Consider the following 12,369-nt stretch of genomic DNA (forward strand, 5'->3'; position numbering starts at 1 on the left):
CTGGTTCGGGCGAACCGGTGCGAACCGGTAGCAACCCACCACTGGTTAGGCTATATTTCTAGGAAGGGACGATTGGTCCAAACTCATCCTGGGTCTCAATAGAGGTAATCCTTGTCTTACAGCACTGGTTCTCTTAACAACCATGGCAGGTGCTTATTGACCGCCGCAGAAAAGGTCATAAAATCAGATTGGTCACATCTTTACAATGTAATGATTTACGACAATGTGATGGCTAGACTCCATGATGGTTGTAAACAGAGAACTAACTACTTCTGGTGGTTTTGAACTCAGATCTTCTTAAAGGTAAAGGTTCCCCTTGCACAAACGTGCTGGTCGTTCCCGACTCTAGGGAGCGGTGCTCATCTCCGTTTCAAAGCCGAAGAGCCAGCGCTGCCCGAAGACATCTCCGTGGTCATGTGGTCAGCATGACTCAACGCCAAAGGTGCTGTTCCCTTCCCACCAAAAGTGGTCCCTATTTTTCTACTTGCATTTTTTTTTACGTGCTTTCGAACTGCTATGTTGGCAGAAGCTGGGACAAGTCACGGGAGCTCATCCCGTTACGTGGCGCTCGGGATTCGAACCGCTGAACTGCTGACCATTCGATCAAGAAGTTCAGCGTCTTAACCACTGGGCCACCGTGTTCTCTTAGCCATGAATTTGGTTAAGCTTAAGATCTTCTTAAACTTAACCAAACAACCCAACCCCACGGACGGTATTCCTGAGAAGGTGGAGCCCCCCCCCATCAAACTGACCTACCTTTTCTGTAGCGACAGACAAAAGGTAGCATCGCGGAGCAGGGACTGTGTTGGCTTCCATGGCTAACCGTGAAAACACGACATTCTTCTATGGGGACTGTGGAGGCATAAGAAACACCTGATAAGATCAACCGAAAACCCATCAAAGGATCGTATCGCGATCCAAGCAACAATAACACACTTGATGAGCTTCTTGGCTTATCTCAAGCGCTTTTTCCTGGTGGGCCACGCCCATTCCATCCTATTGGCTGTGCTGCTGTGACAGTAACTCTGAGAGGGATCTGGGAGTCTTAGTGGACAACCAATTAAATAGGAGCCAGCAGTGTGTGGCAGCAGCCAAAAAAGCCAATGTGATCCTAAATTGCATGGACAGAGGGATACAATCAAAATCAAGGGAGGTACTAATACCACTCTCTAAAGCCTTAGTAAGGCCACACCTAGAATCCTGCATCCAGTTTTGGTCACCACACTATAAAATGCCGATCTCGTCTAGCTCCTTGGTTTTCCGAGGATCTGAGAGAGATGAAGCGTCGGAAAAGACGCCTGGAGAGCGATTGGAGGACAAGCCGATCTGAATCTGACCGAACACAGGTGAGATCTTATATTAAGACCTACCTAGTGGCGATAAGAGCGGTGAAGTCTAGCTACTTCTCCGCTCTTATTGCATCTGCAGAGAAACGCCCAGCTGCACTGTTTAGGGTGACCCGCTCCCTACTTCAGGTGGGGGTACCCGAAGATCCCTTAAAGGGTTGAGCTGAGGATTTTGTACAATTCCTGCATGATAAAGTCACTCAGATTCGGGAAGGCCTGGACTCCGATTGGGTAGATCCAGGGGAGGAGACGGGGGCAGGTCTTGAGAGCGTTATCTGGGAAGAGTTTGACTCTATGGTTCCTGAGGACATGGACAGGATTCTGGGCAGGCTTAACGCTGCCACATGTTTATTGGACCCGTGTCCCTCCTGGTTGGTACTGGCCTCCCGGGAGGTTACACGAGGCTGGCTCCAGGGGATTATAAATGCTTCCCTGAGTGAGGGTGTCTTTCCCGCCACCTTGAAAGAGGCGGTTGTGAAGCCCCTCCTCAAGAAGCCTTCCCTGGACCCGGCTATATTATCAAATTATCGTCCAGTCTCCAATCTTCGCTTTGTTGCGAAGGTTGTTGAGAGTGTGGTGGCGCAACAACTACCCCGATACCTGGTTGAAGTTGTCTATTTGGATCCGTTCCAGTCGGGCTTCAGGTCACGATACAGCACAGAAACGGCATTGGTCGCATTGGTGGATGATCTCTGGAGGGCTCGGGACAGAGGTTGCTCCTCTATCCTGGTCCTATTAGATCTCTCAGCGGCTTTTGATACCATCGACCATGGTATCTTACTGCACCGGCTGGAGGGGTTAGGAATAGGGGGCACCGTGGTTCGGTGGTTCTCCTCCTTCCTCTCTGACCGTTCGCAGTTTGTGTTGGCAGGGGGGCAGAGGTCGACCTCGAGGCACCTTATTTGTGGGGTGCCGCAAGGGTCAGTCCTCTCACCCCTTCTGTTCAACATTTATGTAAAATCGCTAGGCGAGATCATCTGTGGTTTTGGGGTGAGTGTTCATCAGTATGCTGATGACACACAGCTATACATCTCCACCCCAGACCACCCCAATGATGCTCTTGCTGTGATGTCCCGTTGCCTGGAGGCCGTGCGGATCTGGATGGGGAGAAACAAGCTCAGACTCAACCCCTCCAAGACCGAGTGGCTGTGGCTTCCAGCGTCCCGGTATAGTCAGCTGGTACCATCACTGACAAGTGGGGATGAGATCTTGCTCCTCACAGAGAGGACCTGCAACTTGGGTGTCCTCCTGGATTCACGGCTATCTTTAGAAGATCATTTGACAGCCGTGGCCAGGGGTGCCTTTTATCAGGTTCGCCTGATCCGCCAGTTGCGTCCCTTTCTGGATCGGGACGCCTTGCGCACGGTCACTCATGCCCTAGTTACCTCCCGTATGGACTACTGTAATGCTCTCTACATGGGGCTCCCCTTGAAAAGCACCCAGAGGCTCCAACTGGTCCAGAATGTAGCCGCACGGGTGATTATGGGCGCAGCTCGTTACGCCCATGTAACACCTCTCCTACGCGAGCTGCACTGGCTCCCGGTGGTCTTCCGGGTGCGATTCAAGGTGTTAGTTATCACCTTTAAAGCGCTCCATGGCTTAGGACCTGGGTACCTACGAGACCGTCTTTTGCCACCAATAGCCTCCCACCGACCAGTTCGTTCTCACAGGGAGGGACTACTCAGGGTACCGTCAGTCAAATTATGTCGCCTGGCGACTCCCAGGGGGAGGGCCTTCTCTGTGGGGACTCCAACCCTTTGGAATGAAGTGCCCCCGGAGATACGGAATATCCCTGATCTCCGTGCTTTCCGCCGTGCCCTCAAGACCCTGATGTTCCAACAGGCGGGGCTAAACATACGAACATGTGAATGATTTTTTAAATGTTATCTAATTCTGGGTTTTATTTGATTGACCAAACTAAGTAACAATTTTAATTAGCAATTTTATGATGTTTGTGTGTCTATATTTTTCTTGACTGTACACCGCCTTGAGTCCTACGGGAGAAAGGTGGTATAGAAATATAATAAATAAATAAATAAATAAATAAATAAATAAATAAATAAATAAATAAATAAATAAATAAATAAAAAAGATGTTGAGACTCTAGAAAGAGTGCAGAGAAGAGCAACCAGGAAGATGAGGGGACTGGAGGCTAAAACAGATGATGAATGGTTGCAGGAACTGGGCCTGGCTGGTCTAGTGAAGAGAAGGACCAGGGGAGACAAGATAGCATCTTCCAATATTTGAGGGGCTGCCACAGAGAGGAAGAAGGGGGTCAAGCTATTTTCCAAAGGCCAGACAAGGAATAATGGATGGAAACTGACCAAGGAGAGATTCAACCTGGAAATAAGGAGAAATTTTCTGACAGGGAGAACAATCAACCCATGGAACAGAAGTTGTGGGAGCTTCATCCCTGGAAGCCTTCAAGAAGAGCCTGGACTGCCATCTGTCAGAAATGGTGTAGGATCTTCTGCTTGGGCGGGGGGTTGGACTAGATGACCTACAAGGTCCCTTCCAACTCTGTTAATCTGAATCTATCTAAAATGATCAAAGGCCTGGAGGCTCAAACATACGATGAACAGTTGCAGGAACTGGGCATGGCTAGTCTAGAGAAGAGAAGGACCAGGGGAGACAGGAGAGCATCTTCCAATAGTTGAGGGGCTGCCCCAGAGAGGAGGGGGTCAAGCTATTTTCCAAAGCACCTGAAGGCCAGACAAGGAACAATGGATGGAAACTGAACAAGGAGAGATTCAACCTAGAAATAAGGAGAAACTTTCTGACAGTGAGAACAATCAACCCATGGAACTAAAAGTTGCCTTCAGAAGTTGTGGGAGCTTCATCCCTGGAAGCTTTCAAGAACAGACTGGACGGCCATCTGTCAGAAATGGTGTAGGGTCTCCTGCTTGAGCGGGGAGTGGGGTTAGACTAGATGGGCTACAAGATCCTTTCCAACTCCATTATCCTATCGCAGAATGTTTACAAGCATTCTCTTTGCATGCTAATGATGGAAATGGAGAGATCCCAGACGGAAGTGCTTAGTGGCAGCCAAGGAAATCTCTCGGGAGGCAAACTCTGGGGAGACGGCGTGCGTGAGCGAATTGCCATGTTTTGTGACACCACACGCACGCGCGGACAGCACGTGCTCATTTCCGATGCTGGGTTAACCGGTTGTAACAGTATGTGAAGCCCACTTCTGGTCTCCACGGACCAATCAATGCCAGCAGACAAAGCAGCGCACAACTCAATGGGTTTCAAACGGGTAACTCTTGGCAGCTAGTAGCGTTGACCCTTCCAAGGGAGACTCACCTGGGCAGGTGAGCTTCACCATGGCCTCTTGAACACTTGTTTCCACTTCCAAGATGTCGTCCCTCCAGTCAAAGATGAGACCTTCTCTGATGGACACGCAGGAGCGGATCTTCTCCACCTGCTCTTGGCTGAGGGACCTCCCCCAAACTTGTAGGTCAGTGAGGTTCCCACTGAAGGATTCTTTCTCCTTGAAAGCGCCCCCCAGGGAGTCCTGGTCTTGACCGATGATGAACATCCCGTGGCCATCAATGGCGCGAGAAGGTGCAAGTCCAGAGGCCGAGGCCTTCTGCTTCCCATCAGCATAGATGACCCACGTGCCGTTGGATTGTTGCCACGTGACGCAGAAGTGGTGCCAACCCGTGTCGGTGCGGAAGACTGGCAGGTAAGGGGGAGTGATGGCCATGGAGGATGATGGCAAACTTGACGAATTGGTCCTTGTCGACGATGCCACGTAGCTGGAATTCATTGGTGAAGGCTGGGACCGCATAGGAGAAGACGGTCGAGACCTCGGTGGCCGTGGGGTCCCACTGGACGTGGGCACATGCGCTCACTGCGGCCATTGCTGGGAAGTCAGCCAGGACCTTCACAAACTTGGTGTCTGTTTTGTTCCCGAATATCAGGATGGAGGGCGAATGGACGCCTGGAGAGAATTCGTGCAAAAATGAAGGTTAGGAGCTTATTCGGGGAAGGAGGCCCACAGAAGGATAAAAATTAAAAAGAAAGGGAGAGGAGAAGAAAAGGGAGAAGCAAGAGGAGGAGGAGGAGGAAGAGAAGGAGGGGGAAGAGGAATGGTGGGGAAGGAGAAGATAGATGAAGGTGAAGGAGGAGGAGAAGGAAAGGATAGCTGAGAAGGAGGAGATGAAGGAGAAAAAAAAGGAGAAAGATTGAAAGAGGAGGAGCAGGAGAGAAGGAGAGAAGGAGAAGGAAGAAAGGATAGATAAAAAGAAGGAAAGGAGGAGGAGGAGGAATGGTAGTGAAGGAGAAGAAGTAGTAGAAAAGGGGAGAAAGAGAAGAGAGATGAAGGTGGAGGAGGAGGAGAAGGAAAGGATAGCTGAGAAGGAGGAGATGAAGGAGAAAAAGAGAAGGAGAAAGATTGAAAGAGGAGGAGCAGGAGAGAAGGAAAGAAGGAGAAGGAAGAAAGGATAGATAAAAAGGAAAGGAGGAGGAGGAGGAATGGTAGTGAAGGAGAAGAAGTAGTAGAAAGGGGGAGAAAGAGAAGAGAGACGAAGGTGGAGGAGGAGGAGAAGGAAAGGATAGCTGAGAAGGAGGAGATGAAGGAGAAAAAGAGAAGGAGAAAGATTGAAAGAGGAGGAGCAGGAGAGAAGGAAAGAAGGAGAAGGAAGAAAGGATAGATAAAAAGGAAAGGAGGAGGAGGAGGAATGGTAGTGAAGGAGAAGAAGTAGTAGAAAGGGGGAGAAAGAGAAGAGAGACGAAGGTGGAGGAGGAGAAGGAAGGAGAAGATAGATGAGAAGGAGGAAATGAAGGAGAAGGAGAAAGAGTGAAGGAGGGGAAGCAGGAGAGAAGCAGAAGGAAGAAAGGATCGATGAGAAGAAGGAGAAGGAAAGAAGGAGAAGAAGGAGGAGAAAGATAAGAAGGAGGAAAAGGAGAAGGAGAAGATACCGGTACTGTTGCTCAGAAACGGTGAGGTCTCTTGCACCAGTTTTCATAAGTGATCAGCTCCGACTCCAAGAACCATTAAGGCCAGATCCCTTCCAGAACTATTGGCTTACAGTCCTCTCCCTCCCTCTGCCACACTCCTCTCACCTAGGTTACGGTGAGAATTAAATCCAAGGGACCACACCTACCATCTCAGGACTTCTCTCGGTCACCACCGGCCACCCCAAAGTCGCAGCTCATGGATGGGGCTGTTCTACTCACGTCTTTGCTTCGCCTTCCGCTGCAAGAGTTCCTCGTCGTCTAACCAGACGGTGGTTTGAAGCCGGTGGGAGAGGTTTCGGCCCAAAGAGGACAGCTCATCCACCCAGCTCTCCGAGGGCAACTGAGCGAAACGCTGCTGGCAGTAGACATTGGCGTGCCACCAATCGAGCAGATCGGACACGTATTCGTAGACCGCTGTTGGGGTCTCCATCACCAGAGGGAAGGGACCGGAACCTGGAGAGAAAAATCAACCAGGCAGAAGTGGGGTTAAAGGAGGTGTCCCAAACTCTGAAGCCATGACAAACAGTTGCACATTGGAATGAGTAGCAAGGAGGAGGAGGAGGAGGAGAAAGAGAAATGATGATAATGATGGAGAAGGAGAAAGTGTGATGATGGTGTGGTGGACATGGACATGAAGGAGAAGGAGAAGAAGAAAAAGAAGAGGAGGAGGAGGAAGAGGAGGAGGAGAAGGAAGAAGAAGAGAGAGAAAGAAGAAGGAGGAGGAAAAAGAGGAATGATGATGACGATGGAGAAGGAGAAGGGGTGATGATGGTGTGGTGGACATGGACATGGAGGAGAAGGAAAAGAAGAAGAAGAAGAGGAGGAGGAGGAGGAGGAGGAAGAGGAGGAGGAGGAGGAGGAGAAGGAAGAAGAAGAAGAGAGAGAAGAAGGAGGAGGAAAAAGAGGAATGATGATAATGATGGAGAAGGAGAAGGGGTGATGATGGTGTGGTGGACATGGACATGGAGGAGAAGGAAAAGAAGAAGAAGAGGAGGAGGAAGAGGAGGAGGAGGAGGAGGAGGAGAAGGAAGAAGAAGAGAGAGAAAGAAGAAGGAGGAAGAAAAAGAGGAATGATGATGATGATGGAGAAGGAGAAGGGGTGATGATGGTGTGGTGGACATGGACATGGAGGAGAAGGAGAAGATGAAAAAGAAGAAGAGGAGGAGGAGGAGGAAGAGGAGGAGGAGGAGGAAGAAGAAGAGAGAGAAGAAGGAGGAAAAAGAGGAATGATGATGACGATGGAGAAGGAGAAGGGGTGATGATGGTGTGGTGGACATGGACATAGAGATGAAGAAGAAGAAGAAGAGAGAGAGAAGTAGCAGAGGGAGAAAGAGGAATGATGATGACAATGACAACCATGATGATGGTGTGGTAGACATGGAGAAGAAGAGGGAGAAGAAGCAGAGGAAGAAAGCAGAATGATGACAGTATAGAAAAAGAAGGGGTGATGATGGTCTGGTGGACATGGAGAAGAAGAGGGAGAAGAAGCAGGTGGAGAAAGAGGAATGATGATGATGATGGAGGAGAAGGCATGATGGTCTGGTGGACATGACATGGAGAAGAAGAGAGAAAGAAGGAGGAAAAAAGGAATGATGATGATGATGGAGAAGGAGAAGGGGTGATGATGGTGTGGTGGACATGGACATGGAGGAGAAGGAGAAGATGAAAAAGAAGAGGAGGAGGAGGAGGAAGAGGAGGAGGAGAAGGAAGAAGAAGAAGAGAGAGAAAGAAGGAGGAGGAAAAAGAGGAATGATGATGACAATGGAGAAGGAGAAGGGGTGATGATGGTGTGGTGGACATGGACATGGAAGAGAAGGAGAAGAAGAAAGAGAAGAAGAAGAAGAGGAGGAGGAGAAGGAAGAAGAAGAAGAAGAGAGAGAGAAGAAGGAGGAGGAAAAAGAGAAATGATGATGACGATGGAGAAGGAGAAGGGGTGATGATGGTGTGGTGGACATGGACATAGAGAAGAAGAAGAAGAAGAGAGAGAGAAGTAGCAGTGGGAGAAAGAGGAATGATGATGACAATGGAGGAGAAGGCATGATGATGGTCTGGTGGACATAGAGATGGAGAAGAAGAAGAGAGAAGAAGCAGGTGGAGAAAGAGGAATGATGATGATGGAGAAGGAGAAGGGATGATGGTGGTGTGATGGACATGGACATGGAGAAGAAGAAGGAAAACGGGACATTATCTTCTTGCTTCTTGAGAGAGCCCCAAATGTCCCTACTTCCTGGGTCCCCTTCTCATTAATTGCTTCTGAGCCTGGGGGCAACACCAGAGGAGGTATTCAGCAGGTTCTAACCAGTTCTGGAGAACCGGTAACAGAAATTTTGAGTAGTTCAGAGAACCAGCAAATACCACCTCTGACTGGCCCCGCCCCCATCTGTTCTCTGCCTCCTGAGTCCCAGCTGATCGGGAGGAAATGGGGATTTTGCAGTAACCTTCCCTTGGAGTGGGGTGGGAATGGAGATTTTACGGTATCCTTCCCCTGCCACGCCCAACAAGCCATGCCCACCAAGCCATGACACGCCCACCAAGTCTGTGGGCATGTGGGTCTGTGACTACTACCACGGAACCGGTAGTAAAAAAAATTGAAACTCACCACTGGGCAACACCCCCACTTTTATCACCCCCCAAAAGAAGTTTTTAAAAGCCATGCTTTCGCCCCCCCCCCTGACAGCCACGGTGGAGAAGGAAAGAGAGAAGGACAGCTAAAATCTTCTCTAAAACCTACTGCGGGCTTCTTTCCCTCGGGGATTATTCCGTCTTCGGAGCACAAAATAACAACTGGCAGGACTCCCGAAGGAAGAGCTGACCAAATCTTTGGTTGTTTTGGGAGTATTTTCACCAATCCCCCAAAGATCGGAGTGGGGGCGGTGAGCTTAAACCGTTTGCAAGCCAAGAGAAGACTGGCATTTATGGAAATGCGTCACAGGAGACCGGGAGACACAGACAGGGATGGGATTCGATCGGTTCGAGCGAATCGGTAGCTCCGACGATCACCGAACCGGTAGGATCCCACCACTGGCCACAGACCTTTCGTTACGTGATTTTCGGCAGGTATGGTGAAGGCCAGCGTCTTCCTCCAGGGAAGGGCGACCTGGGGAAAAAAAATAATTGAGTTTTGAGATCACCCTCTGCAAAAGGAAACCCCCCCACCCCTTCCTCTGGTGTTGCAAAATGCAAGTTCCCCAAATTCTGGATTTTTCCCAGCCTCTAAAAGAGGAAGAAGACTGCCTTTTAAATATTATTCAGGGACTAAGAAAATGATTAGCACAACTGGATGTTGCCTAATGGGCAAGGAAGGGGCCTCTGAGCGTGCACAAAGTGTTTTTCAAGACCTTTCTACAGGAAGGGGCCTCTGAGCATGCACAAAGTGTTTTTCAAGATCTTTCTCCAGGAAGGGACCTCTGAGCATGTGCAAAGTGTTTTTCAAGACCTTTCTACAGGAAGGGGCCTCTGAGTTTGCGCAAAGTGTTTTTCAAGACCTTTCTCCAGGAAGGGACCTCTGAGCATGTGCAAAGTGTTTTTCCAGGCCTTTCTCCAGGAAGGGGCCTCTGAGCTTGTGCAAAGTGTTTTTCAAGACATTTCTTTCTCCAGGAAGGGGCCTCTGAGCATGGGCAAAGTATTTTTCATGGCCTTTCTTCAGGAAGGGGCCTCTGAGCATGTGCAAAGTGTTTTTCAAGGTCTTTCTCCATAGCCACAGCTACCATCCTTTGGCCAAAATCTATACAAAACTCAAACCACCATTTTAGCCGTAGGAATTTTGTTCGGAATTAAGAATCTTTAGTCAACTCTGGGGGTTGCTTAAGAGTTTTGAGAACCAGTGGCATCTCTTCAAAACCGTTCCTTGTCCTCTAGGAAAAGCCACAGTATTGAATTAAAGGTTGTGGTCGATTTAAAAAAAAAATACCATTAAAATTCTGGACCATCAGAAGTGTGGAAAATATGTACATGTTAGTTTAGTTTAGTTTAGTTTAATGCGATTTGTATGCCGCCCTATCTCCAATGGACTCAGGGCGGCTCACAACAATAAAATGCACAATTGCACATTAAAACAATATAAAATTAAAAGTCCAAATTAAAACAATTTAGTTTTAGTTTTAGTTGCCCTCGCTAATTGCACTTCAACCCCAATGGACCATCACCAGCAAGGAAACACCTTCCAGACAGTCATGGGGTCATCAGTTCTTGTCCATCCCAACTCTACCAATACTATCAATCAGAACTGAGCTGGAAGGGACCTTGGAGGTCTTCTAGTCCAACCCCCTGCTCAGGGAGGAAACCCTCCACCACTTCAGACAAATGGTTGTCCAACCTCTTCTTAAAAACCTCCAGTGTTGGAGCATTCACAACTTCTGGTGGCAGGCTGTTCCACTGGTTAATTGTCCTCGCTGTTAGGAAGTTTCTCCTCAATTTCAGGTTGCTTCTCTCCTTGATTCGTTTCCATCCATTGTTTCTTGTCCTGCCCTCTGGGTGCTTTGGAAAATAAATTGATCCCCTTCTTCTTTGTGGCAGCCCCTCCAATACTGGAATGCTGCTATCATGTCCCCCTTAAGTCCTTCTTTTCCCTAGACTGGCCAAACCCAAATCCTGCAGTTGTTCTTCATATGTTTTAGTCCCCAGGCCTTTAATCATCTTAGTTGTTCTTCTTTGCACTTTTTCCAAAGTCTCAACATCTTTTTTCGTAATGTGGTGACCCAAACTGGATGCGGTATTCCAAGGGAGGCCTTAATAAGGATATTTACTCTGATGATGGACTTTTGGGATGCTGGAAGGCCGAGACCACCCAGAACCAGGGGTGAAATCCAGCAGGTTCTGACAGATTCTGGAGAACCAGTAGCAGAAATTTTGAGCAGTTCGGAGAACCAGCAAATACCACCTTTGGCTGGTCCCAGAGTGGGGTGGGAATGGGGATTTTGCAGTATCCTTCCCCTGCCACGCTCACCAAGCCACGCCCACCAAGCAATACCACACCCACAAAGCCACGCCCACAGAACCGGTAGTAAAAGAATTTCAATTCTGGAACCCACCCAGAATCAAATTCAAGGGAGGTACTAATACCACTCTATAAAGCCTTAGTAAGGCCACACTTAGAGTACTGCATCCAGTTTTGGTCCCCACACTATAAAAAAGATGTGGAGACTCTAGAAAGAGTGCAGAGAAGAGCAACCAGGAGGATTAGGAGACTGGAGGCTCAAACATACGATGAACGGTTGCAGGAACTGGGCATGGCTGGTCTAGAGAAGAGAAGGACCAGGGGAGACAGGATAGCATCTTCCAATATTTGGGGGGGCTGCCACAGAGAGGAGGGGGTCAAGCTATTTTCAAAGGCACCTGAAGGCCAGACAAGGAATAATGGATGGAAACTGAACAAGGAGAGATTCAACCTGGAAATAAGGAGACAGTGAGAACAACCAACCCCTGGAACAGAAGTTGCCTTCAGAAATTGTGGAGCTTCATCACCGGAGGCTTCCAAGAAGAGACTGGACTGCCATCTGTCAGAAATGCTGTAGAGTCTCCTGCTTGGGCAGGGGGTTGGACTAGATGACCTACAAGGTCCCTTCCAACTCTGTTAATCTGGAGGCTACTAACCTGGAACCCACCCCAAAGACCCCCAACAAGCCAAGGAGGTCCCGCCTCTTTGGAAAGAGCCAAACTCACCAAGAAGCTGAGCAGAATCCCGGCTCCGCAGCAGCCCAGCCAGATCCAAGGAGGGGAAAGAGCCATCTCCGGCCACGAGAAGAGAAGGCTGCCTCTTTCCGAAGGGACCAGGATGAGTCCAGCAGTGCTGACCTCCCAGTCGGTGGGCCGCTTTATCTGTGGTGGTAGTGGGGAGAAGAGAGCCAAGGCAGTCAGCCAGTTCTAAGGCCAGGAAAGGGGCTCCAGACCCCGGGTTCGAATCCCTAGTACAGGTCTCCTGCATGAGCAGGGGGGTTGGACTCGATGACCTCCAAAGTCCCTTCCAACTCTTGTTGGACACGCTCGAGGGACTTTCCATACTCATGGGCCCTCCGGCTAATGCTTTGCCTTCTTCCACCCTTCCGCGCCCGGAGAGACT

At 49.3% G+C, this 12,369-nt stretch overlaps 1 protein-coding gene across 1 annotated transcript in view; it reads right to left on the bottom strand.

Annotated features, from left to right (window-relative positions):
* Positions 1-12,038, bottom strand: part of ADGRD2 (adhesion G protein-coupled receptor D2) — a 60,473-nt gene extending 48,435 nt beyond the window's left edge. The window contains 6 exon segments of the mRNA XM_070955907.1: positions 757-852; positions 4,653-5,040; positions 5,042-5,292; positions 6,531-6,764; positions 9,345-9,408; positions 11,973-12,038. Of these exon segments, the coding sequence (XP_070812008.1) occupies positions 757-852; positions 4,653-5,040; positions 5,042-5,292; positions 6,531-6,764; positions 9,345-9,408; positions 11,973-12,038 (1,099 nt within the window).
* Between the last annotated feature and the right edge of the window lie 331 nt (positions 12,039-12,369).

Source organism: Pituophis catenifer, unplaced genomic scaffold, assembly GCF_029215685.1.
Source record: "Pituophis catenifer annectens isolate HBS135680 unplaced genomic scaffold, rPitCat1.0.hap2 SCAF_17, whole genome shotgun sequence".
Lineage (NCBI taxonomy): Eukaryota > Metazoa > Chordata > Lepidosauria > Squamata > Colubridae > Pituophis > Pituophis catenifer.